Genomic DNA, 27,030 nt, shown 5'->3' with positions numbered 1-27,030 from the left:
AAAAGTGACAGTAATACAAGAATCAGTGGAAGTAAAATGCAGAGAAAATGACAGCTAATTTCTTCCTAGTTACTTAGAGGTTAACGTCAACCGAGAGGACAGAGGATGGTCTTATGAAGAAGTGGAACCTGAAGATAGTTAAGAATTAGGAGGACAAAGGAGGGGACTGGGATGGTGAAGAAAGTTTTTCAGAGGTAGAGAGGAGAGCATGAGGAAAGCAAATAGAGTCCTCAGCAAATACCACATAGCCTAGTAAGAATGGAATATAGGGTATGTACAGGCATATAAGGAGAAATAAGAAAGGTACATTGAGGCCTTAACATAGAGTATTCTGAATGCCAGAGGGTTTATATTTTATTCTGTACAAAGTGGCATTTGATGCACCATTCTAACAGTTACCTTAATCAAATATTCATTTAGTGTATACATATATCGTGTACACGATACACACACACACACACACACACACACACACACACACACACACACACACACCAAGTGCTCCAATATAAAATAACATTCACAGAAAAAACACTGGATAAATAAAACTCAGCCTACCTGATTAAAATTACTTGAAAACCAGAACAATTTCCCCCACTGGATATTTAACAATTATCAACTCCCCTTCCCCCTTAAAATTACTTTTACACAACAACACTTTATAGCTCAAACTGGGACTATGAAAGTTGTCGCATGCGGAATCCACAATATTAGTATAAATGTATATGTTATCAAGTAGTTTACTTCAAAAGGGATTTACTGTTACAATATTCTATTGGGAAACTGAGAAATGGACTTTAGTCCTAGATTTTTCATTTGACTAGCTTTGTGAAATTGGGCAAAATGTTTAAAGTTTCTAGGGCTCATCTGTAAAATAAGGGGGTTGAATGACATAATCTCCAAAGGGCTCTCCAGAGTGAAACGTTATGGTTCTGACAGTACCTGTTTAAAGCTGTCACAGCTTCAGCATCATCTTTACATGTGAGCAGTCTGTCTAAATTGTAGTCGAGTATTGCCAATCCCAGTTGTAAAATGGCCTTTATTCCATCATAAAAGAAACAGTCCACAACATTCACTGCACTTTCAATAGGAAGCACACTAATAAAAAGTGTGAGGAACCATGAGAGAGAAACTGAGGAAAAGAAGGTCATATCAGTCATGTGTTCTGTCAGCTGGGGAAGGTGATCCCTGATAAGTTCTTCAAAGACTGCCTGATCCACCAAGGCACCTGGCAAACATAAAAGGAAGTTTAAAAATGAACACCTTTCAAAAGGATTTGTTTCTGATACCTTTGCACTTGTTAGGATGTCAATATATCTCATTTCTTTAAATTATGAATTTCTTAGAGTGTCTTTTCTATATTTCACACATCTCTTTATCTGCTAGTAAAGTAGGTCAAGAAGCACTTGAGAAACTCAGTTCAAATTCATTTGAACAATAATTTACTGAATCTTTATTATGTGCAGAAACCTATAATAGGTAGTATAAGAGAGACACCAATTAACGAAATAGCCTCATCTTCAAAGAGCTTAATATCTAGTAGAACTTAAGATAAATACACAAATAACTGTAATGAAAGACAATATGATCAATAACCCAGCCATAATACTGAAGGCTTATGAGGGTACAAAGTAGAGACCACCTATGGCTTTGCAGTAGTATCAAAATCTATAAATATTTGATGACTGAAGAAAATATTATATAATGAACAAACCAAGAACTTGATCCTTCTTTCAAACCTTGCAGATATCATCAATACCATTCATGTAAATGTGGAGATTTTAAGCTATCTATCTCTCATCAGGAAACTATTAAAAATGTTCCAGTAGCTCTGGATACTTCAGACCACCACTGTTTCAGCAGTACAGAGAAGGTAAATTTAAATTTCTACTTTATTTAAAAACCAAGCACTTTATCTTAAAAAAGCAACATAAACAATCTTTCCAATCATATATTCAGTACAAAAAGCTCTTCTTGAGCATGTCAATGAATGTGACATTTTGATATTGCTTCTATTTTGTATATTTCAAAACCTAACTGATCAGTTCTTCCATTTGATATATAATTGGATAGACAAGAGACATATAAATTGTTTAGAAAAGAAATATGTGCTTATAGATGGGATGTGTGTCTGTGTGTTTTACCAATGATTCGACGGTTAAAATAATCAGGCAACATTCGTTCACACACAGCAACCAGAAGCCAAAAAGCTTCTTCCTCTTTTGCATACAGAAGCAGCACGGAGGTTAAGATGTTCATTGCCTAAAAGTCACAGAAAGAAAATAAATACATACATACATACATACTATTTGGGTGATAATTACATTTTTAAAACATTTATTTATTTATTCATTTATATATATATATATATATATATATATATATATATATATATATATATAGAGAGAGAGAGAGAGAGAGAGAGAGAGAGAGAGAGGCAAAGACATGGGCAGAGGAAGAAGCAGTCTCTCCACAGAAGCCCAATGTGGGACCTGATTCCGGGACCTGAGCGAGCCAAAGGCAGCCGCCCAACCACTGAGCCACCCAGGCGTCCCTACATTTCTTCTTCAAACCCTTGTTTTCAGCAATAAAAACTATGAAAAGTAATCATAATGGAAATGTAAGAACTCTGAGCCAGTCCAAAGCAAAACAAGGTGAAGTCAGACTAACATTTGCTAATCAGTTACTTAGCAGTAAATTCAAAGAAACTGTAGTAATATGAATATAGAACAAAATAAGTAAAACCTCTATAATTTGAGACTAATTTTAATGAATAAAATATCTTATTACAAATCTTGGAAAAGACATAATTTTCAAAAACATTAAAACTGGAGAAACAAATTCTATCTGTATTTTCAACTACCTATAGGAGAACATCCCTCTAGATGTCAATCATCCTCAATTGTGTTCAAAACTAAACATCTTTCTTCTATTAAATAGGATTCTCTTTGCTATCCTAATTTTAATCATGCTAGAAACCCTTTATCTGCCACATACAAATTGTCTATATAGCCTAGAGTCTCTTATAAAATATCTTTAAATCTGCTTTATCTTCTCTATTCTACCCTTTCTCCTAATTTATCTTGCATACAAATGTCAGATCATTACTTTTATATAACATTTGGCCGCAGCACTTATATAATAAAGGCAATAAACCCTTAATGAATAGAATCTGGAAAGAATGGAAATGAGTGAAGAAAATTAAATCTCCTGTATCCTATCTACCCAGAGATCAGCACTGTTAACAAGTTGATGTATTTGTGTGTGTGTTTTCCTTTCTTTTTCCCCTTCTAAAATTCATACCAAACTGTTGATGTTTTTACTTAGCATCCCACTATACATTTCCAATGCCATTAAATAATTCTCCTAAAACAGTGTATTTAATGACTATGAAATAATCTAGTAAGTTGAATATACTATAAATTACTTGACCATTCTATTACTGTTGGACATTTAGTTTGGATCCAATTTTCCACTATTATATATAACACCGCAATGAACAACTTTGTATATAAATCTTCATCCAATTGCTTAACTCTTTTCTCAGGAAAGATATACAGCAATGAAAGTATTCAGTTAAAGAAAACTATTTTTATTTTTTAATTTGAAGACTTTATTCAATTATTTGAGGGAGAGAGAGAGGATGAGCAGGGGGAGGAGCAGAGGAGGAGAAACAAGCCAATTCCCTGATGACCACAGAACCAGAGGCAAGGCTTGATCCCAGGACCCTGAGATCATGACCCATGTTGAAGGCAGATGCCTAACCCATCTGAGCCATCCAGGCCCCCCAAAAATACTATTTTTAAAGGATATGATATTATTGCCAAATTGTATTCCAGAAAGATTGTACCAATTTATATTTCTGATCAATAGTGTTCGAATGCTTATTTCACTGCTTCTTTGCCTATACTAAATACTGAGAATTGTAATAATTCCAATTGTTTTTTATTTGATAGTGAGAATGGTATTTCATGGTTTTAATTTGAATTTCTTTAAGGCTGAACTTACTTTTTTAGGCTTTGTTAATCTATCTGTATTTTTGGTTCTATAACTAATCTTTTTATGTTCATTGCTCATTTTTATATTTAATGCTTTTCTTATAGATGAGGGTGACAAAACACGAGAGACACCTAACTCTGGGAAACGAACAAGAGGTAGTGGAAAGGGAGGTGGGCAGGGGGTTGGGGCGACTGGGTGGCGGGCACTGAGGGGGGCACTTGGCGGGATGAGCACTGGGTGTTATGCTATATGTTGGCAAACTGAACTCCAGTAAAAAAAGATTATTGTATTAAGTATGTAAATTATTTGCCAGATTTGGCACTGTATTTGACTTCAAGTTTAGTGTTTTTCTTAATTTAAATTCAATTTGTCAACATATAGTATATCATTAGTTTCAGATGTAGTTTTTAATGGTTCATCAGTTGCATATATACCCAGTGTTCATCACATCACATGCCTTCCTTAATTCCTGTCACCCGATTACCCCATCTCTCTACTCACCTCCCCTTCAGCAACCCTCAGTTTGTTTCCCAGAGTTAGAAGTCTCTCATGGTTTGCCTTCGTCTCTGATTTTTTTTCCACTCAGTTTCCCTTCCTTCCCTTATAATCCCTTGCACTACTTCTTATATTCCACATATGAGTGAAACCACATGATAATGTCTTTCTCCAACTGACTTATTTCACTTAACACAATACCCTCCAGTTCCATCCATATCGGTGTAAATGGTAGGTATTCATTCTTTCTGATGGCTAATATTCCATTGTATATATACACAACATCTTCTTTATCCATTCATCTGATGAAGGACATCTCAGCTCCTTCCACAGTTTGGCTATAGTGAACATTGCTGCTGTGAACATTGGGGTGCAGGTGTCCTGTCGTTTCACTACATCTGTATCTCTGGGGTAAAATACTCAGTAGTGCAATTGCTGGGTCATAGGGTAGTTCTATTTTTAGCCTCCATACTGTTTTTCAGAGTGGCTATTTAGGTTTTTTTTTTTTTTTTAAGATTAACTTATTTATTTGAGAGAGAAGGAGAGAATGTGCCCAACCATGGGAGGGGAGGTGGTGGCTGAGCAGAGGGAGAGTGATGGAGACAATCTTGAGCAGACTCCTTGCTGAGCATGGAGCCCGATGCGGGGCTGATCTCAGGATCCTAAAATCACAACCTGAGCTGAAACCAAGTCAGACACTCAATCGACTGAACCACCCAGGCGCCCCTCAACTTTAGTTTTTACTCCATCAATTTTCCTGCTCAAGAAGCCATAATGGGAGGAGGTGTCAGTGAAAATGGCAGAGTAAGTCCCTCTGAAAATGCTCTCTTCGATACAGGCAACAAGAACACTGGCAAGTATTGTTGGAATCATTTTTTCAGAATTCTAAAAATTAACCAAAATCTTAAAGCAATTCAGAAAGCATTTATTTAAAATGGCTGAATCTCAGTAAAAACAGCAAGCTCTTTGGGATTTTAAATTGCCAATACCCAGCCCCCCTCCTCAGCTTCAGAGTAGTCTTAAAAACCAACATTCTAGCAATCATGGTTAAAAACTCCTAGCAGCTACCTTAGGGAACCGACTGGGGGCTAGGTTATTTAAGAGCCCCATTTCCACATAATTATTATTTATTTAACCTGTCTGGTGGTTTCCACATAAAGACCCCACTCCCAAGTCTGTGATTGTTTGATCTAAAACAAGGTTAACCATAGGCAAAGAGCCTTTTCCCCAGAGTTTATGTTGAAAACAATTGGAGGCAGTTATTGAACACATGGCTTGCTAAGGCAGTGGATAACAGTTGGGTCAAACAATAGGCTAATAAAGGGTTAAAATGAAAAGGTGGGGAATGAGATATCCATAGGTGGCTTTTTAAAGCTCTGACATATTCCTGGTAATCTAGAAGGCCATATGAGTGATATGGCTTTATGCATATCCAGAGCTGTGTATATGCTCAAGAAGAAACAGAAAAGGCCCAAAGCTCGCACCTCTGGTTAAACTTGAAGTTCTACACAAGCAGAATGTGATGGAGAAGAGAAAAAAATAGGGAAAAATCAACAAACCAAAAGTTGGTTCTTTGAAAAGATGTTTTAAGAAATTAAAAAAAAAAAAAAGAAAAAGAAAAAAGAAAAAAACAGTGAAACACCTTTAGGTATTCTAACCAAAAAGATAAAAGCAGAGAGAAAGGACTGAAATTACTAAAATCAGGAAATAGTGAACATTACTACCAATCTTGACAGAAATAAAAATGATTATAAGGGAATGTGCTAACAAATTAGATAACTTAGATAAAATGGATAAAGTCCTAGAAAAACACAAACTACAGAGACTAATTTAAGAAGAAATAGAAAAATCTGAATAGACTTGAAACAAGTAGAGACTAAATTAATAATGAAATAATTTCCTGCACAGAATACTCTAGGAACAGATGGCTTCACTAGCAAATTCTATCAAACATTTAAAGAAGAGTTAAAATCAATCCATTATAAATTCTTCAAAAAATCAGGAAAGGAAGAAATACTACCCAGCTCATTCTATGAGGCCCTGATACCAAAACCAAAGGTATCTCAAGAAAACTATTTACTGAAATATTTTATGAATATAAATGTAAAAATTCTAAACAAAATACAAGCAAACTAAATCCAATAACACATAAAAAGGATTATACACCAAGACTCAGTGAGATTCATCTTGGAAATACAAGGTGGGTCAACATATGTGAAAATAAACCAATGTAATACAGGATATTAAAAAGGGAAAAAAATCACACGATTATCTCAATAGACAAAGAAAAATTGTTTGACAAAATCTAACACCCTTTCATGGTAAAAACACTCAGTAAGCTAGGAATATATGGGAACTTCCTCAACCTGATAGAGAATCTACTAAAAACCCACAGCTAACATCATACTTAATGATGAAAGACTAACTGCATCCCCCCATGATAAATAATAAGACAGGAATGTGCATTCTCACCAGCTCTCTTCAACACTGTACTGAAGGTTCTAGCCATGTCAATTAGTCAAGAAAAAGGAACAAAAGATATCCTGATCAGAATGGAAGAAGTAAAATATCACCATTCAGATTCTATGATTTTATATTTAGAAAATTCTAAGGAATCCACAAAAAAATCTACTAAAACTTAATAAGCTCAGGAAAATTACAGTATACAAGATCAATATATATATGAATCAATTTTATTTCTATATACTGGCAATGAAAATTCCAAAAATTAAATCAAGAAAATAATTCTATTTACGATATCAAAAAGAATAAAGTATTTAGAAATAAAATTAACAAAGGAAGTACAGGGCTTAGGAGGTGGAAACTATAAAATAACTTTGAATAAGATTTAAAAAGAACTACATAGGGGTGCCTGGGTGGCGCAATAGGTTAAACATCTGCCTTCGGCTTAGGTCATGATTCCAGGGTCCTGGGATCGAGCCCCACATCAGCTCCCTGATCAGTGGGGAGCCTGTTTCTCCCTCTCCCTCCCCTTCTGCTACTCCACCTGCTTGTATTCTCTATCTCTCTCTCTATCTCTCTCTCTCTCACTAGCTCCCTTGCTGGCTCTGTCAAACAAACAAGTAAACAAACAAACAAATAAATAAATTTTAAAAGACCTAAATAAATGGAAAAGAAAGATATCCTGTGCTCATGGATTAGAAGACTTAATATTGTTAATATACAGTATTCCCCAAGTTGACCAACAGATTCAATACAATGACTATCAAAATCCCAGCTGGCTTTTTGACCCCCAGAAATTAATAAGCTAATCCTAAAATTCATGTGGAAATGCAAGGGATCCAAAAGAGCCAAAACAATCTTGGAAAAGAATAAAATGAAAGGACTTACATTTCCTTATTTCAAAAGTTATTACCCAGCTGTAGCAAAAAAAAAAAAGTGATACTAGCATAAGAACAGAAATATAAATGAATGAAATAATAAATCAATGATGCAAGTCCAGAAACAAACCCTAATATTTATGGTCAACTGACTTTCAACAAGGGTGCCAGAGTGATTCAGTGAGTGAAAAGAATAGTTTTTTCAACAACTACTACTGGAACAACTGGCAAGCTACAAGTAAAGGAATGAAGCTGAACTCCCTCCATAAACCATAAACAAAAATTAACACAAAATAGCTCAGACACCTAAATTAAAGCATCAAAACTATAATTCTCTTAGAAGAAAATATAGGAGTAAATATTTTGAAGCTTGGATTAGGCAATAGCTTCTTAAATATGGCATCAAAAGCACACATGACAAAGAAAAAAAAAAGAGAGATTGGACTATATCATTAAAACTTAAAAAAACGGGGTAGCCCCGGTGGCACAGCAGTTTAGCTCTGCCTGCAGCCCAGGGTGTGATCCTGGAAACCCCAGATCGAGTTCCACGTCAGGCTCCCTGCATGGAGCCTGCTTCTTCCTCTGCTTCTATCTCTGTCTCTCATGAATAAAAAAATTGAAAAAAACTTTAAAAAAAACTTTAAAAAACTTAAAACTAAAACTTTGTGCTCTAAAGGACACCATTAAGAAAGTGAAAGGACAACATCCAGGGTAGGAGAAAATATTTGCAAATATATCTGATAAGGGATTGGTACCCAGAATATGTAAAGAACCATTAACACTTAACAATAACAAGATAAATAACGAACTTTACAAATGGGCTAACGATCTGAATAGCCATTTCTTCTAAGAATATATACAAATAGCCAATAAGCATATTAGGGAAATGCAAATCAAGACCACAATGAGCTACCACTTCACATTCACTAGGATGGCTATAATCAAGAAGAGAGACAATAGGAGGAGGGGCAAGATGGCGGAAGAGTAGGGTCCCCAAATCACCTGTCCCCAACAAATTACCTAGATAACCTTCAAATTATCCTGAAAATCTATGAATTCGGCGTGAGATTTATTTATTTTTTTTAATTTTTATTTATTTATGATAGTCACAGAGAGAGAGAGAGAGAGGCAGAGAGACACAGGCAGAGGGAGAAGCAGGCTCCATGCACCGGGAGCCTGACGTGGGATTCGATCCCGGGTCTCCAGGATCGCGCCCTGGGCCAAAGGCAAGCGCCAAACCACTGCGCCACCCAGGGATCCCCGGCCTGAGATTTAAAGAGAGACCAGGGATCCCTGGGTGGCGCAGCGGTTTAGCGCCTGCCTTTGGCCCAGGGCGCGATCCTGGAGACCCGGGATCGAATAGCACATCGGGCTCCTGGTGCTTCTCCCTCTGCCTGTGTCTCTGCCTCTCTCTCTCTCTGTGACTATCATAAATAAATAAAAATTAAAAAATAAATAAAAAATTAAAGAGAGACCAGCTGGAATGCTACAGTGAGAAGAGTTCACGCCTCTATCAAGGTAGGGAGACGGGGGTGGGGTGGGGGGGGAATAAAGAAACAAAAGGCATCCAAGGGGGAGGGGCCCGCGAGAAGCCAGGCTAAGGCTGGGGCGAGTACCCCCAGGACAGGAGAGCTCTTTCCCAGAGAAGCAGGAGCTGCACCAATCTTCCCGGGGAAAGGCGCCCGCAGGGATTTGTAGCAGGACCCCAGGAGGGCGAGGATGCCCTCAGGCCCCCTAGGACGCTAATAGACACCTGCGAGTGCACCAAGCTCCCTAAGGGGCTGTAGCACGCATGGATGGACCTGGAGAAGCTCAGAGGGGCTCGAGCAGAGGAAGAGGCTCCGTGTGGAGGGGGCTGCGCGGGTCCAGGGGAGCTCGGAGGGGCTCGCACGGCGGCTCAACAGAGAGGGGGCTGCCCGGCCGGGAGCGCGAATCCACCACCAAAGGCCCGGGAGCACTGGGCTCCGGGACACAGCCCAGGATCCGGCCTCCCCCCGCCACAGGCGGAGGCCGGGAGGGCCCATGACAGCAAGGACACTCCTGCCCCAAGCTGAGCAGATAGCGGCCCGCCCCGCAGCCTCCAGGCCCTGCGGACAGTGAGCTCTGTAGTTACTGCAGAAGCTGAATCCAGGACTCCAGAGCCGGCCCCGCCACTAAGGTTGTTCCTCCTGGGGCCTCACGGGGTAAACAACCCCCACTGAGCCCTGCACCAGGCAGGGGGCAGAGCAGCTCCCCCAAGTGCTAACACCTGAAAATCAGCACAACAGGCCCCTCCCCCAGAAGACCAGCTAGACAGACCAGTTCCAGGGGAAGTCAAGGGACTTAAAGTATACAGAATCAGAAGATACTCCCCCGTGTTTTGTTGTTGTTGTTGGGGTTTTTTTGTTTGTTTTGTTGTTTTTTTTTTTTTTTTTTTGCTTTTTGATTTGTTTCATTCCCCCACACTTTTTTTCCTTTCTTTTTCTTTTTCTTCTCTTTCTTTTTCCTTTTTTTCATCCTTTTTTTCTTTTTTCTTTTTCTCTTTTCTTTCCTTCTTTCTCTCCTCTCTTTTTCTCCTTTTCCCAATACAACTTGTTTTTGGCCACACTGCACTGAGCAAAATGACTAGAAGGAAAACCTCACGTCAAAAGAAAGAATCAGAAACAGTCCTCTCTCCCACAGAGTTACAAAATCTGGATTACAATTCAATGTCAGAAAGCCATTTCAGAAGCACTATTATACAGCTACTGGTGGCTCTAGAAGAAAGCATAAAGGACTCAAGAGACTTCATGACTGCAGAATTTAGAGCTAATCAGGCAGAAATTAAAAATCAATTGAATGAGATGCAATCCAAACTACAAGTCCTAACGACGAGGGTTAAGAAGGTGGAAGAACAAGTGAGTGACATAGAAGACAAGTTGATGGCAAAGACGGAAACTGAAGAAAAAGAGACAAACAAAAGACCATGAAGAGAGATTAAGGGAAATAAACGACAGCCTGAGGAAGAAAAACCTACGTTTAATTGGGGTTCCCGAGGGCACTGAAAGGGACAGAGGGCCAGAATATGTATTTAAACAAATCATAGCTGAAAACTTTCCTAATATGGGAAGGGAAACAGGCATCCAGATCCAGGAAATAGAGAGATCCCCCCCCTAAAATGAATGAAAACCATTCAACACCTCGACATTTAATAGTGAAGCTTGCAAATGCCAAAGATAAAGAGAAGATCCTTAAAGCAGCAAGAGACAAGAAATCCCTGACTTTACGGGGAGGAATATTAGGGTAACAGCAGACCTCTCCACAGAGACCTGGCAGGCCAGAAAGGGCTGGCAGGATATATTCAGGGTCCTAAATGAGAAGAACATGCAACCAAGAATACTTTATCCAGCAAGGCTCTCATTCAAAATGGAAGGAGAGATAAAGAGCTTCCAAGACAGGCAGGAACTGAAAGAATATGTGACCTCCAAACCAGCTCTGCAAGAAATTTTAAGGGGGACTCTTAAAATTCCCCTTTAAGAAGAAGTTCAGTGGAACAATCCACAAAAACAAGGACTGAATAGATATCATGATGACACTAAACTCATATCTCTCAATAGTAACTCTGAACGTGAATGGGCTTAATGACCCCATCAAAAGGCAGAGGGTTTCAGATTGGATAAAAAAGCAGGACCCATCTATTTGCTGTCTACAAGAGACTCATTTTAGACAGAAGGACACCTACAGCCTGAAAATAAGAGGTTGGAGAACCATTTACCATTTGAATGGTCCTCAAAAGAAAGCAGGGGTAGCGATCCTCATATCAGATAAACTAAAATTTACCCCAAAGACTGTAGTGAGACATGAAGAGGGACACTATCTCATACTTAAAGGATCTATCCGAAAAGAGGACTTAACAATCCTCAATATATATGCCCCGAATGTGGGAGCTGCCAAATATATCAATCAATTAATAACTAAAGTGAAGAAATACTTAGATAATAATACACTTATACTTGGTGACTTCAATCTAGCGCTTTCTACACTCAATAGGTTTTCTAAACACAATATCTCCGAAGAAACGAGAGCTTTAAATGATACACTGGACCAGATGGATTTCACAGATATCTACAGAACTTTACATCCAAACTCAACTGAATACACATTCTTCTCAAGTGCACATGGAACTTTCTCCAGAATAGACCACATACTGGGTCACAAATCGGGTCTGAACCGATACCAAAAGATTGGGATCGGCCCCTGCATATTCTCAGACCATAATGCCTTGAAATTAGAACTAAATCACAACAAGAAGTTTGGAAGGACCTCAAACACGTGGAGGTTAAGGACCATCCTGCTAAAAGATGAAAGGGTCAACCAGGAAATTAAGGAAGAATTAAAAAGTTTCATGGCAACTAATGAGAATGAAGATACAACCGTTCAAAATCTTTGGGATGCAGCAAAAGCAGTCCTCAGGGGGAAATACATCGCAATACAAGCATCCATTCAAAAACTGGAAAGAACTCAAATACAAAAGCTAACCTTACACATAAAGGGGCTAGAGAAAAAACAGCAAATAGAGCCTACACCCAGGAGAAGAAGAGAGTTTATAAAGATTCGAGCAGAACTCAACAAAATCGAGACCAGAAGAACTGTGGAACAGATCAACAGAACCAGGAGTTGGTTCTTTGAAAGAATTAATAAGATAGATAAACCATTAGCCAGCCTTATTAAAAAGAAGAGAGAGAAGACTCAAATTAAGAAAATCATGAATGAGAAAGGAGAGATCACTACCAAGACCAAGGAAATACAAACGATTTTAAAAACATATTATGAACAGCTATACGCCAATAAATTAGGCAATCTAGAAGAAATGGACGCACTCCTGGAAACCCACAAACTACCAAAACAGGAACAGGAAGAAATAGAAAACCTGAACAGGCCAATAACCAGGGAGGAAATTGAAGCAGTCATCAAAAACCTCCCAAGACACAAGAGTCCAGGGCCAGATGGCTTCCCAGGGGAATTCTATCAAACCTTTAAAGAAGAAACCATACCTATTCTACTAAAGCTGTTTGGAAAGATAGAAAGAGATGGAGTACTTCCAAAATCGTTCTAAGAGGCCAGCATCACCTTTATTCCAAAACCAGAACAAGACCCCACCAAAAAGTAGAATTACAGACCAATATCCCTGATGAACGCGGATGCAAAAATTCTCAACAAGATACTAGCCAATAGGATCCAATAACACATTAAGAAAATTATTCACCATGACCAAGTAGGATTTATCCCTGGGACACAAGGCTGGTTCAACACTCGTAAAACAATCATATCAGCAAGAGAAAAACCAAGAAACATATGATCCTCTCATTAGATGCAGAGAAAGCATTTGACAAAATAGAGCATCCATTCCTGATCAAAACTCTTCAGAGTGTAGGGATAGAGGGAACATTCCTCACCATCTTAAAAGCCATCTACGAAAAGTCCACAGCAAATATCATTCTCAATGGGGAAGCACTGGGAGACTTTCCCCTAAGATCAGGAACAAGACAGGGATGTCCACTCTCACCACTGCTATTCAACATAGTACTGGAAGTCCTCGCCTCAGCAATCAGACAACAAAAAGACATTAAAGGCATTCAAATTGGCAAAGAAGAAGTCAAACTCTCCCTCTTCGCCGATGACATGATACTCTACATAGAAAACCCAAAAGCCTCCACCCCAAGATTGCTAGAACTCATACAGCAATTTGGCAGCATGGCGCAGGATACAAAATCAATGCCCAGAAATCAGTGGCATTTCTATACACTAACAATGAGACTGAAGAAAGAGAAATGAAGGAGTCAATCCCATTTACAATTGCACCGAAAAGCATAAGATACCTAGGCATAAACCTAACCAAAGAGGTAAAGGATCTATACCCTAAAAACTATAGAACACTTCTGAAAGAAATTGAGGACTACACAAAGAGATGGAAAAATATTCCATGCTCATAGATTGGCAGAATTATTATTGTGAAAATGTCAATGTTACCCAGGGCAAGTTACATGTTTAATGCAATCCCTATCAAAATACCATGGACTTTCTTCAGAGAGTTAGAACACATTATTTTATGATTTGTGTGGAATCAGAAAAGACCCCGAATAGCCAGGGGAATTTTAAAAAAGAAAACCATAGCTGGGGGCATCACAATGCTAGTATTCAGGTTGTACTACAAAGCTGTGGTCAAGACAGTGTGGTACTGGCACAAAAACAGACACATAGATCAATGGAACAGAATAGAGAACCCAGAAGTGGACCCTCAACTTTATGGTCAACTAATATTCGATAAAGGAGGAAAGACTATCCATTGGAAGAACGACAGTCTCTTCAATAAATGGTGCTGGGAACATTGGACATCCACATGCAGAAGAATGAAACCAGACCACTCTCTTTCACCATACACAAAGATAAACTCAAAATGGAAGAAAGATCTAAATGTGAGACAAGATTCCATCAAAATCCTAGAGGAGAACACAGGCAACACCCTTTTTGAACTCAGCCACAGTAACTTCTTGCAAGATACATCGACGAAGGCAAAAGACACAAAAGCAAAAATGAACTATTGGGACTTCATCAAGATAAGAAGCTTTTGCACAGCAAAGGATACAGTCAACAAAACTAAAAGACAACCTACAGAATGGGAGAAGATATTTGCAAATGACGTATCAGATAAAGGGCTAGTTTCCAAGATATATAAAGAACTTAGTAAACTCAACACCAAAGAAACAAACAATCCAATCCTGAAATGGGCAAAAGACATGAACAGAAATCTCACAGAGGAAGACATAGACATGGCCAACATGCACATGAGAAAATGCTCCGCATCACTGGCCATCAGGGAAATGCAAATCAAAACCACAATGAGATACCCCCTCACACCAGTGAGAATGGGGAAAATTAACAAGGCAGGAAACCACAAATGTTGGAGAGGATGCGGAGAAAAGGGAACCCTCTTACACTGTTGGTGGGAATGTGAACTGGTTCAGCCACTCTGGACAACTGTGTGGAGGTTCCTCAAAGAGTTAAAAATAGACCCTCCCTACGACCCAGCAATTGCACTGTTGGGGATTTACCCCAAAGATACAGATGGAATAAAACGCCGGTACACCTGCACCCCGATGTTTATAGCAGCAATGTCCACAATAGCCAAACTGTGGAAGGAGCCTCGGTGTCCATCGAAAGATGAATGGATAAAGAAGATGTGGTCTATGTATACAATGGAATATTACTCAGCCATTAGAAATGACAAATACCCACCATTTGCTTCAATGTGGATGGAACTGGAGGGTATTATGCTGAGTAAAGTAAGTTAATCAGAGAAGGACAAACAGTGTATGTTCTCATTCATTTGGGGAATATAAATAATAGTGAAAGGGAATATAAGGGAAGGCAGAAGAAATGTGTGGGAAATATCAGAAACGGAGACAGAACATAAAGACTCCTAACTCTGGGAAATGAACTAGGGGTGGTGGAAGGGGAGGTGGGCGGGGGGTGGGGGTGAATGGGTGACGGGCACTGGGGGGGGCACTTGACTGGATTAGCACTGGGTGTTATTCTGTATGTTGGTAAATTGAACACCAATAAAAAATAAATTTATTAAAAAAAAAAAGAAGAGAGACAATGAAGTGTTATCAAGGTTGTGGAGTAATTGGAACCCTCAGTACATTGCTGGTGGGAAGGTAAAATGGTGCCATCTCTGAGAGGTAGTTTGGCAGTACCACAAAATGTTAAAAATAGAGTGACCATATAACTCAGCAATTCCACTTCTAGGTATATACCTAAAATAATAAAAAAACAATGTTTACACAAAAAGCTGTACAGGAACATCCATGGCAGCATTATTCATAATAGCCATAATGTTTAAACAATCCAAGAAGTCTATCAACCATTGAATAGATTAAGAAATGCGGTATGTCCATACAATGGAGTATTATTCAGCCTACAAATGTATGCTACAAAATTGATGAATTTAAGTGAAAGAAAGCAGACACAAAAGAACACATATTTATCATTCCATTTACATAAAATGTCTATGATAGGCAAATGCATAGAGGCAGAAAAGTCGATTATTGATTGCCTAGAGTTGGGGGTAGGGTGAATGGGAAGTAATTCTTGATGGATATGGGGCTTCTTTCAGGGGTGTTTTGGAATTAGGTTGTGATGGTGGTTGCATGACATTTATGAGTATGCTAAAAACAATAAAAGATAAAGTTTGTGTTATGTGAGTTGTATCTGTAGAGAGGTTAAAGGAAAGTAAAGGGAATAGAAAGGGAAGAAAGAAAAGGAGGAAAATAGATCAAATAAATGGAAGGGAGGGAGGGGGGAAAGAATGAAAAATAAAGCAAGCTAGTCAGCACTAATGAGTCAGTATGGCTCACATGGCTCCTTCATCAAAAGCAATAAACCTGCTTATCAAATTCAGACTTTTCCCAGGCTTGAATGATTCTCCATGATCTTGTCCCACACAAAGTTTAGTTACTTCTTGATTCCAACATGAACCTAGCCAGTCTGATCTCCATGGCAGGCTTAGTCTTACCTGAATGGTATTGCTCATATTGTTACCTTAACTCAGAATAAATTTCCTCTTGCCCTCCATGTTTCTAATTTTACTCTCATCTTTTAGTGAGTTTTATTTATCTATTGAGTGAGTGAGTGAGTGAGTGAGAGATTGTATGTATGTGAGTGGGGCAGAGACAGAGAGAGAATCTCAAGTAGACTCTGTGCTAAGTGTGGAGCCTGACCCCACAACCCTGAGGTCATGACCTGAGCTGAAACCAAGAGTCAGATGCCTACTGGACTGAGCCACCCAGTCAGTCTCTCATCTTTTAGAAGTCAAAAGCAAGTGCTACCTACTTTGAAGGTGCCTCTACACTACTACATATAGATAACATCACAGAATCTGTGAGTGTAAATTCTTTGAGGAAAGAAGCACTACCCTTCTTTTTTTTTTTTTTTTTTACCTCTCAGAGATCTTAAAATATGCTAAATACTTGTAATTTAGGTGATTGGTTCACTTAAATTGCTTTTTGAAAAAATTCTCTTGATAAGATTTAATTGATAAGATTGATACATAATCATTATGAGTGCTCAGTTCATTAAAAGGAATGTGTGGTTGAGACTACTAGCTATCCACCACAATCCTATCTCCCCTTCTTCGATAGTATCTGAACATATATATGCTCGGTCACATTATATTTTGCAGACTTCTTTGTAAATAGGTATGGCCATTAAACCAAGATCCTTACATAATATGGATGAAGTGATATATGCAGGTTTTAAGCCTAAAAGCCAATAAATTTTACCACAATTGTTTCTCCATGCTCTCTCCTGCTTCCTGTGAGGGGTAATGGCAATGAAAGAGCATGTTGGAAGCCATGTTTGAAGATGACGGGGCCTGCTGTTAGCCTAAATCCTTGAATAATCTCATGAAGGAGAGCTGCCTATAGACTTAAATACTTGCTCTTGCTCTTCTTTGTTTATATGTTTGAGGAAACTTCAACTGTGTTTAAGTTATTACCTGTTTGAGATTATTTGTGTTAGCAGTCTAACTTCCCTAATTAAAATAGTGTGCTCCTAAAGGATTTTTTCCAATGATTCCTCCACTACTTACAAAATAAAATTCAAACTCCTGACCTATCCTGATTTACCTTATTGATTTTTTTCTCTGTCTACTTCGTTTCATTCACCCTACATTTCCACTAAACAAAACACGGTTCTAAATATATTCCATGTTTACCTCCCTGTGTTTGGTTACATTGATCCCTTTACCCAGAACATTCTTTCATTCCATCTCCATACATCCAAAATTCAATTATCAAGACCTACAAATGCTAAACTCTTCCACGAGGCCTTCTCTGATTCCTCCAGATGAAAATAACTTATCCCTATTATAAATCCTAATAGAACTTTACATTTCTCTAATGATTTGTCCCACTTGTTTTTTATTTGACAATGAATATATGTTTTCATACTTACTCATCTGTATACCTTCAAGGGTAGGATCCTTATATGATTCATCTTTCTACAGTCTTAAGCACCTAGCACAGTATCTTTTACAGAGCATGAATTCAACAAATATTTGTTAAAAGAAAAATGAAGTAATGAAATATCAATTCTCTTAAGTATTCCTACTAGCATCCTACCTAGATTAAAAATACCCCCTATCAATCTCAGCCCAATCTCTGTCCTATTTATCACAATTTTAAAATTAATGGAGCTTTATTTAATACGGTGCTACCATATGGAATAGGCACACAGATAGGCTTATAATGAAATCATACCTGGCAGTATCCAATTTTGGGATTCTTATATGCATAAGCAGTGAGCACCCGCCTCAGAGAAGATATACCAGTGTCATTCTGAAAGGCTGGGTGTTCAGGCAGGGAGCGACACAAATCACGTTCAATTTCCTCAGTAGCCAAGTTGCAGGTCCCTAAGGACTGCTCAACCAATTCAGCATAATAGCCAGGATTAGCAGCCATGTCATTAACAGCACCTGTGCAGATGATTGCATTAAGATACAAAAGAAGAGGAATGTAATAAACCTACCACTTACATATACACATAAAGAATTGGATTAAATTTAGCTTTATACTCAAGTTCTATCCTAGTACAAACAAAAGGAAAGCCTTCACTAGAATCTATAACATCAGCATACCAATTTTATCTAATAGAATTTTCATGAACTGTTTCTTCCCCTTAAATTTTCTTTGACATTAGAGGTAGAGACCTTCAATTAGCCATATCTTGCCTAATAAACTATTTTGCTCAGACAATAGATGTGTGGATATACAGGTAAATACATGTAACTACCTATTCTCTTTGACTAATATGAACTCATGACGAATAAGACTTTGTTCTAGCCATCTAGCTATATGCACTAAGTAATTATTTTTACTTAGTGCATTAGCTTCTGGAAGGGGTATAGCTAATGTCTGTTAATAAAATGAATAAATGTAATACCTGAAAAAAGCATCCAGAGCTCTCCCCTTAAGGCCTCTGGAATCCCTCTTATAACCAGATCTCGAGTCTTTTTGGTCCGAAACATGCTAACACCACGCCCACATTCTGCAAATAGGATGTTCCATGACTGTTCCTTCATCTTTTCTTTCAACTGTAACAAAAAATCATAGCAAGTAAACATGGTGAGAAATTAACTTCTTTCAAATAACTTGAAAACTCTCTTCCCTGTGAGACAATACCTGCAGAAATCAAGAACACAGAAAGCCAAAATCAGTACTCACAGAGGGGCCAAACACTAGACCACTCATCACAAATCTTTCGAATCCATGTGAGCATAACAGCTTTAATTTACTATTTTAACTCTTACCTAAAATCATATAAAAATGGGAAGAGACTTACACTTAAGAGGTAAAGCTTTGACTCATCACTCTCCCCCAAACACCCAGATTTTAGGATTATTGGCAATCAATGCAAATAAAACCCAATGTTCAATTTTCATTGTTTATCTTAATTCTTGATAACAGCCCTTTTATTTTTTTATTTGTTTTTTCGATAACAGACCTTTTGTGTAATGGAATGAAACAAGTCACACAGTAGTACCTGCTGGAAAACCTGATTTAGAGCACCAAAAGAAGAGTTTTCAGTTGTGATACCTTCTAGTCTGCTCTAAGATTTTTTACTTTTGATCAACTGTTTCAATTGATAGATTTAAATATTTTGTTTTCCTACCATTTTGGAATTAAGAGTCTCCAAACTCTGAGGGTGAAATACTGTCATTAAGGCTTCAGTGTTCACAGTTTCACTGCACTCTCTCTGGCATGTCAAAGATCGTACCTCAGTATTATCAGATGGGTCTGTAGAATCAGAACTAATGGGAACCTGAAAAAGAAAAAATGTAATTGTCCCAAATGTCTGTTTAAAAATTTCTGCAAGAAATAGAAATGCTAATGTTTTATCTGTCATTTATAAACCGCCATCTATCTACTTAATAAATATAAAAGCAACATCTCAGAAAGACATTGTGTTTCTATCAAATTTAGAGATGTAGACAAATCAATGTCTGGAACAGCAAACTCAGGACTTCAGTGAACCCACTGCCCTATAAAAGCAACAAAATATTGGCAAAAGATTTTAAAAAGTACCAGTTCAGAACACTGGAAATTTACCAAAGGCACAGAATGAACTGAAAAGCATCCATACAACTGAAACTAATGAACCTCAGTAGGAACACCAGATTCTGTGAAGTTTTGACTTGAGGCTATTTCCATCATCCCTCCTCCCAACTCAGAGATATGGTAACCATGAAAGCCTGCATTAAGACAGCCATGGATCTTTTGGCACTTTATGAAAATCCCCATCCCCAGAACACAGTCAATACTTTGACCAAACAATAGCTCCCTAGAAAAATCTCCATTCTCAGGGTGTTGTTATCATTTGATTTGATTCAGAGCTCAGGTCCCAGAAAAAAAGCCCCATCCCCAGGGCATTACAGAAAGTCATAGCAATCTGCTGAAAACATCACAGCTGCCTAAGGCTATAATTTCAGTTTGGGGCAAACAAGAGCCTGGCTAAAAACCTAAAAGGAAGATCTGGATAACAAGATAAACACAGGGAACTTTGAAAGATTCTGACAGATTCTTGGGGATCTAGAAGTATATATGCATGTACAGGGGTATGAAACTCCCTGGGAAAGAAATGGGACAGTGGAAGGCCCCAGTCACTCAACTCTGGTGGACTTTGGAGGTAAGCAATGAACCCCTAAGGCTGATTTATAAGCTACCTGAAGTTTGAGGTATACCTTCACATAAAGATTTCCTGGTAAAAAGTAGAAAACTTAATAGTTAAAGGCATTCAAGGAACTCTTCTGACCCATCACTGGCTGACCACCAATTTATACTGACTCATGGGGGTAATCCAAGAAAGCCAGTTTAAAAATAAAAACAAGAACTATTTAAAAAGAAAAAGCAACCAATAGAAAATGGCTTTGAGAGGGTCCAGTTCCTGCATTTTATAAACTAAGAATGTAAAGTAGCTATTGTAAATATATTTAAAAAATGAAAGGAAATTAAATTTAAAAAAATAAAGGACCTAGTTAGAAAGTGGGCAAAAGATCTGAATAGAGAGACCTCATCAAAGAAGATATAAAGACAACAAATAATCATAAAAAATGCTCAGTATTACATCGTTAAGGAATTGTAAATTAAAAAAAAACAAACACTGAGATACTACTGGCTATTAAAATGGCTAAAATCCAAAACACTGATAATAACAAGTACTTGCTGCTGAGGATATAGAACAAGAACTCTGATTTATTGCTTGGCAGAAATGCAAAATAGCACAGCCACTTTAGAAGACAGTTTGGCAGTTTCTTACAAAGCAAAACATAGCCTTACTATAGGATTCAGGAATTGTGCTAATTATATACCCAAATAGTTGAAAATGTATGTCTACACAAAAATTTGCATGTGAATGTTTATAGCAGTTTTATTCAGAGTTGCTAAAAATTGAAAGCAAACAAGGTATCATGAGGTGAATGGATAAACACTATGGTATATCCAGATAATGAAATATTTTTCAGCAATAAAAAACGAACGGTCAATAAAACCTAAAGAAATAGAAAATTTGAACTTACTAATAACATGTAAGGACACTGAAAATGTAATCCAAAACCTCCCACCAGAGAAAAACCCTGGGCCAGATGGTTTCATGGGTGAATTCTACCAAACATTTAAAGAAGAATTAATGCCCTTCCCTTTCACATTCTTCCAAAAAATTAAAGGGGATGGGAACACTCCCAAACTAATTTTACAAGGCCAGTATGCCCCTGAAACTAAAGTCAAATAAGAACATTACAAGACATTACAAGTCCCAATCTCAATGAATATAGAAGCAAAAACTCTCAACAACATACTAGCAAATCAAATTCAAAAGCACATTACAAGGCTCATACACCATGATCAAGTGGGACTTATCCCTGAGAGGCAAAGATGGTTCAACATACATAAATCAATAAATGTGATAAACCACATGAATAAAGGATAAAAATCATCTGATCATACCCATAAATGCAGAAAAACCATTTGATGAAATTCAATGTCCTTTCATGATAAAAACTCTCAACAAAGTGGGTATAGAAGAAACATACCTCAATTTAAGAAAGGCCATATATGACAAGTCCACAGCTAACATCATATTCCATGGTAAAAAGCTGAAAGCTTTTTCTATGAGATCAGGAAAAAGATAAGGCTGCTAACTCTCACCACTCCCATTCAACAAAATACTGTAAGTCCTAGCTAGCGCCATCAGTCCACAAAAAGAAATAAAATGCATCCAAATAGGAAAGGAAGAAGTAAAATTCTGTTTGCTGGTAAAATGATTTTTTATACAGAAAACCCTGAAGACTACCAAAAAAACTACTAGAACTGATAAAGGAATTCCGTAAAGTTGCAGAACACAAAATCAATGTACAGAAATCTGCTTCATTTCTATGCGCTAACAATGAAGCAGCAGAAAGTGAAATTAAGAAAAACAAATCCCAGGACGCCTGGGTGGCTCAGTGGTTGAGTGTCTACCTTCGGCTCAGGGCGTGATCCTGGAGTCCCATGATTGAGTCCCACATTGGGCTCCCTGCATGGAGCCTGCTTGTCCCCCTGCCTATGTCTCTGCCTCTCTCTGTGTGTTTCTCATGAATAAATAAATAAAATCTTTAAAAAATCCCATTTATAATAGCAACAAAAACAAAAAAGTATCTAGGAATAAACTTAACCAAAGAGATGAAAGACCTGTACTCTGAAAACTATAAAACACTGATGAAAGAAATTCAAGATGACAGAAAGGAATGGAGACATTCCATGCTCATGGGTTGGAAGAACAAATATTGTTAAAAAAATGTCTTTATTACTCAAAGCAATTACTCATTTAATGCAATTCCTATCAAAATTCCAACAGCATTTTTCACAGAACTAGAGCAAACAATCCTAAAATCTGTGTGGAATCACAAAAGACTTCAAATTGCCAAAGCAATCTTGAAAAGGAAAAACAAAACTGGAGGTATCATAATTCTAGATTTCAAGTTACATTAAAAAGCAGTAGTAATTAAAACAGCATAATACTAGTATAGACACACAGATTGATGGAATAGGACAGAAAACCCAGAAATAAACCCACAATTACATAGTCAGTTAATCTTCAACAAAGGAGGAATAAATATCCAATGAGAAAAAGTCTCTTCAACAAATGGTGTTGGGAAAACTGGGCGGCCACATGTAAAAGAATGAAACTGGACCACTTTTTTATACCATACACAAAAATAAACTTAAAATTGACTAAAGATCAGATCTAAATGTGAGATCTGAAACCATAAAAAAATTGAACAGAGCACAGGCAATAGTATCTCTCACATCAGCTGTAGCAACATTTTTGTAGATATGTCTCCGAGGCAAGGGAAACAAAAGCAAAAATAGACTATTGGGACTGTATCAAAAGAAAAAGTTTCTGCACAGCGAAAGGAAACAAAACTAAAAGGTAACCTACCGAATGGCAGAAGATATCTGCAAATGACATATCTGACAAAGGGTTATAACCATATCCAAAATATGTAAAGAACTGAAACCCAATACCCACAAAACAAATAATCCAACTTAAAAATGGCCTCTAGAAGACATGAACAGACATTTCTCCAAAGAAGATACCCAAATAGCCAACAGACACATGAAAAGATGCTCAAAATCACTCATCATCAGGGAAATGCAAATCAAAACTACAATGGGATATCACCTCACACATGTCAGAATGGCTAACATCAACAACACAAGTGTTGGAGAGGATGTGCAGGAAAAGGAACCCTCTTGCATTGTTAGTGGGAATGCAAACTGGCACAGCCATTCTGGAAAACAGTACAGAAGTTCCTCAAAAAGTTAAAAATAGAACTACCCTACCATCCAGGAATCACACTATATGGTATTTACATAAAAAACACAAAAACACTAATTCAAATGGATATATGCACCCCTATGTTTATTGCAGCATTATTTACAATAGCCAATACAATACAATAGTGTGTGTGTGTGTGTGTGTGTGTGTACATGCACACACACAAGGGAATATTATTGTGGCACACACACATACACACACACATGCAATGGAATATTTTATATAGCCATAAAAAAGGAATGAAACCTTGATATTTGCAGCAACATGGATAGAGCTAGAGAGTATAATGTTAAGTGAAGTAAGTCAACCAGATAAAGACAAATACCATATGATCTCATTCATAATGTGGAATTTAAGATACAAAACAAATGAGCAAAGAACAAAAGAAGGAAGAGACAACCAAAGAAATAGACTCTCAGCAATAGAGAACAAAATGATGGTTATTAGAGGGGAGGTGGGTGGTAGATAGGGCAAATAGGGAATGGGGATAAATGAGTACATTTAAAAAAAAAGCATTTCCTAGCAAACCAGTATACTGACTTGTATTCTGTATATACTCTTACTAAAACCTCTAAAAGTGGATAAGAGAAACTAGAAAACCTTAGAACTCTGAATTACATTTGAAATGATGATAAACTCATTTTGAAACGAAATCCTTTCTTTACAACTGATCATACCCAACTACTAGAGGCACCGGAGAGATTTTGGGGAAAAATTCTGGTTCTTCAGGTTTAAGAGATACAGATAAATTGAAGGAGAAAGAAAGATAAGCAAAGATTAAATCTAACACAGAGAATGAATCTGAAATGGAATAAGCCAGGAAAAAAAGTGATATAAGCAAAAATATAGAAGCACTGGGAAAGAAACTACCAGGACTGATCAGGTTTTACCTGTGTCCTCAACATCAAGCTAAGGAATATCCTGGGTGCACACCTGAAGAGAATGAAAGATTATAAAGTTGGGGCATGAAAATTCTTGATGGTTAACATGAAGATGTTGGGTCTGGAACTGAGATATATATATATACTGTAATTACATGTTTTCATTGTGTTTTTCTTTTATCAAAGAAAAAGCTAGTCTTATCAATACTGCATTATAATTGACTTAGCATAAAATTTTTAGTCTACTCTGCAGAGGTAAAAGCCGCTATAATCCTATTCAAATAAAATAATATAGCCTGTAAAACCAATGTTGATTTTTTCTTTGAATTTTTAATTAAAATACAATAATTATAATATGATAAATTTTATCAATCTATTAAAAATGTGAGTTTCCCAGGCATTGAAAGTGAAAATTGTTTGAATTGAAACTACCTACATTTCGATAAAGGATATACAAAACATCAAAATCAGGCTCTTAACCACCCTTTGCCAAAAATATTTGCCTTTTCTAATATTTTACTAGTAAATAGCTTTGCCACTATTTTCCTTTGGGCTATAATATTTAAGTAAGGCTGAGCTCCTTGATATTAAATAAAAGATACCCAAACTGGTTTAAAATTGCTGTCTCTCTATAGAAGTCAGAGGAGAGTCCTTTTTTAAGGCCTTATTAAATTCTCAAATATAGTTTGAGTTATTAAAAGCTATGTTACATGAAAGCACAAGATGTGTATTATCTGAGATACTACAGATATAGTCAAGAAAGATCAAATGGTAATAGTTTTTAAATGTGACAATTGAATTTAAATTGGAAAAAAGTAAAATCAATAAATATGAGTTCCTAAAAAAGGATAAAGTTCTTAATTCTAACTTCTGCTTTATAATGTGACTTAGAGAATATAATTTCTTTGGTTCTGGTCTTTTTAAAAAAATAAATCTAAGCATGAATAGAAAAAGTGCTACGAGCTTTTGAAAGAACGGACCACAATGAAACACAAACTTTTTTAAAAGAATGATTTGATTGCTATATAATTACCTCTGTGCTAATATCATGACACTGAGTTGAAGCTGCTCCGCACTTGAGTCTGAGTTTTGCCACCAGTTGCTCAAAGTCTTTAACCTCACTGAAGCGAAAAGCTGTTTTTCCTTTGATGCTAATGATGACAGATTTGCTGGAATCATTTGTCTTATCTATAGCTACAACCTGGGGGGTAAAAACATACTATAAATGAATCACATTCTCCCTTGTTACTGACATTTTCAGGCAAAATATGTTTAGCTTAATCTTTTGTGGCTAAAGCTTTGGTCCATGGTATGACTTATTAAGGAACAGACTTTGGATGCTAGTTGCACCACTGACACAAACTCAGTGCAAGTTATTTCACTCCTCAAAAAAAAAAAAAAAAAGGTTTTATCAACACGTAGCCTTAAAAAATAACAATACAAATGTAAAAAATCAGTGCCACAATGCTGACAATTTATTTCTAACTTACATAAAAGCTATCAATTCTATTCTTTGACTATGCGTTTCAAATATAAAAGTCTAAGTTTTAGTATTCATAAATGAGCAATCATGCTCCATCTTGAGTCATCCTGAACCCTTATCTGGTTTGTAAATTTTTAATTTTTTTCTATTTTCACTTTTAATAAGAACTATAAGGCTCTTATCCAAGTACTTTTATCCTGAAGAATAATACTGAACTTAAAACATGATTATTGGGGCACCTGGGTGGCTCAGTCGGTTTAAGTGTTCAACTCATGATTTTGGCTCAGGTCATGATCTTGGGGTTGTGAAATCAAGCCCTGCATTGGGTTACATGCTGAGTGTGGAGCCTGCCTGGGATTCTCTCTCCTTCTCCTTCTTCCCTCTCCCCCACCCACTTGTGTGTGTGTTCTCTCTGTCAAAAAAAAAAAAAAAGATTCTTTAAAAGTTACAAAAAGGGTGGTACAAATAAAATTTTTGATAATTTACAGAATTAAATGATATTTTATTCTATGAGTGATAGCATTTTCAAACTAAAACTGATATGTAACCAAATGTATATTACCTCTCGTAATGGAATGATTACACTACATAGATTGCCATCGTGGCTAGCAAAGCAGACATAGTTTTCTGAGATGCACATTTTTCCATGAGTATTAAAGTGGCTGAATGGTACCCATAAGAAACATTCATGTACTTCTTTCAAGGTTTCTTCTTTGGGGAGCCTAAAAAAAGCACTGAACTGCTCACTGTGGGCTCGATTTTCCAGACCTCTGAAGAAAAGAACAAAGGGGGCTCAAATAATGACTTCTAAAGTGCACACATGCCTGTACTGATTAATCTAAATGTACTGTAAATCAGAAAGATTAAATACTACACGCTATGTTCTTAAACTATGCAATGGAAGATACACACTGATTCATAACAAATTCATTTTCCTTGT

At 37.1% G+C, this 27,030-nt stretch overlaps 1 protein-coding gene across 6 annotated transcripts in view; it reads right to left on the bottom strand.

The window, feature by feature from the left end:
• The window catches only part of TBC1D8B (TBC1 domain family member 8B), an 80,341-nt gene that overhangs the window by 25,349 nt on the left and 27,962 nt on the right, over positions 1–27,030 (bottom strand). For 5 of the 6 annotated variants that reach the window (XR_011998296.1, XR_011998297.1, XM_026014892.2 and 2 more), the window contains exons 6-12: positions 26,653–26,860; positions 25,641–25,808; positions 19,524–19,673; positions 18,795–18,945; positions 18,113–18,327; positions 2,145–2,262; positions 943–1,228 (exon numbers count right to left, since the gene is read on the bottom strand). Coding sequence is in view for 4 of the 6 variants with exons in the window: in XM_026014892.2 (XP_025870677.2) it covers positions 943–1,228; positions 2,145–2,262; positions 18,113–18,327; positions 18,795–18,945; positions 19,524–19,673; positions 25,641–25,808; positions 26,653–26,860 (1,296 nt within the window). In the remaining 2 variants the exon portion in view is untranslated. The remainder of the gene's footprint in view (positions 1–942; positions 1,229–2,144; positions 2,263–18,112; positions 18,328–18,794; positions 18,946–19,523; positions 19,674–25,640; positions 25,809–26,652; positions 26,861–27,030) is intronic. The other variant, XM_026014891.2, reaches the window with a different exon arrangement.

This window comes from Vulpes vulpes, chromosome X, assembly GCF_048418805.1.
Source record: "Vulpes vulpes isolate BD-2025 chromosome X, VulVul3, whole genome shotgun sequence".
Lineage (NCBI taxonomy): Eukaryota > Metazoa > Chordata > Mammalia > Carnivora > Canidae > Vulpes > Vulpes vulpes.
This window is presented reverse-complemented; position numbering and strand designations above follow the sequence as displayed.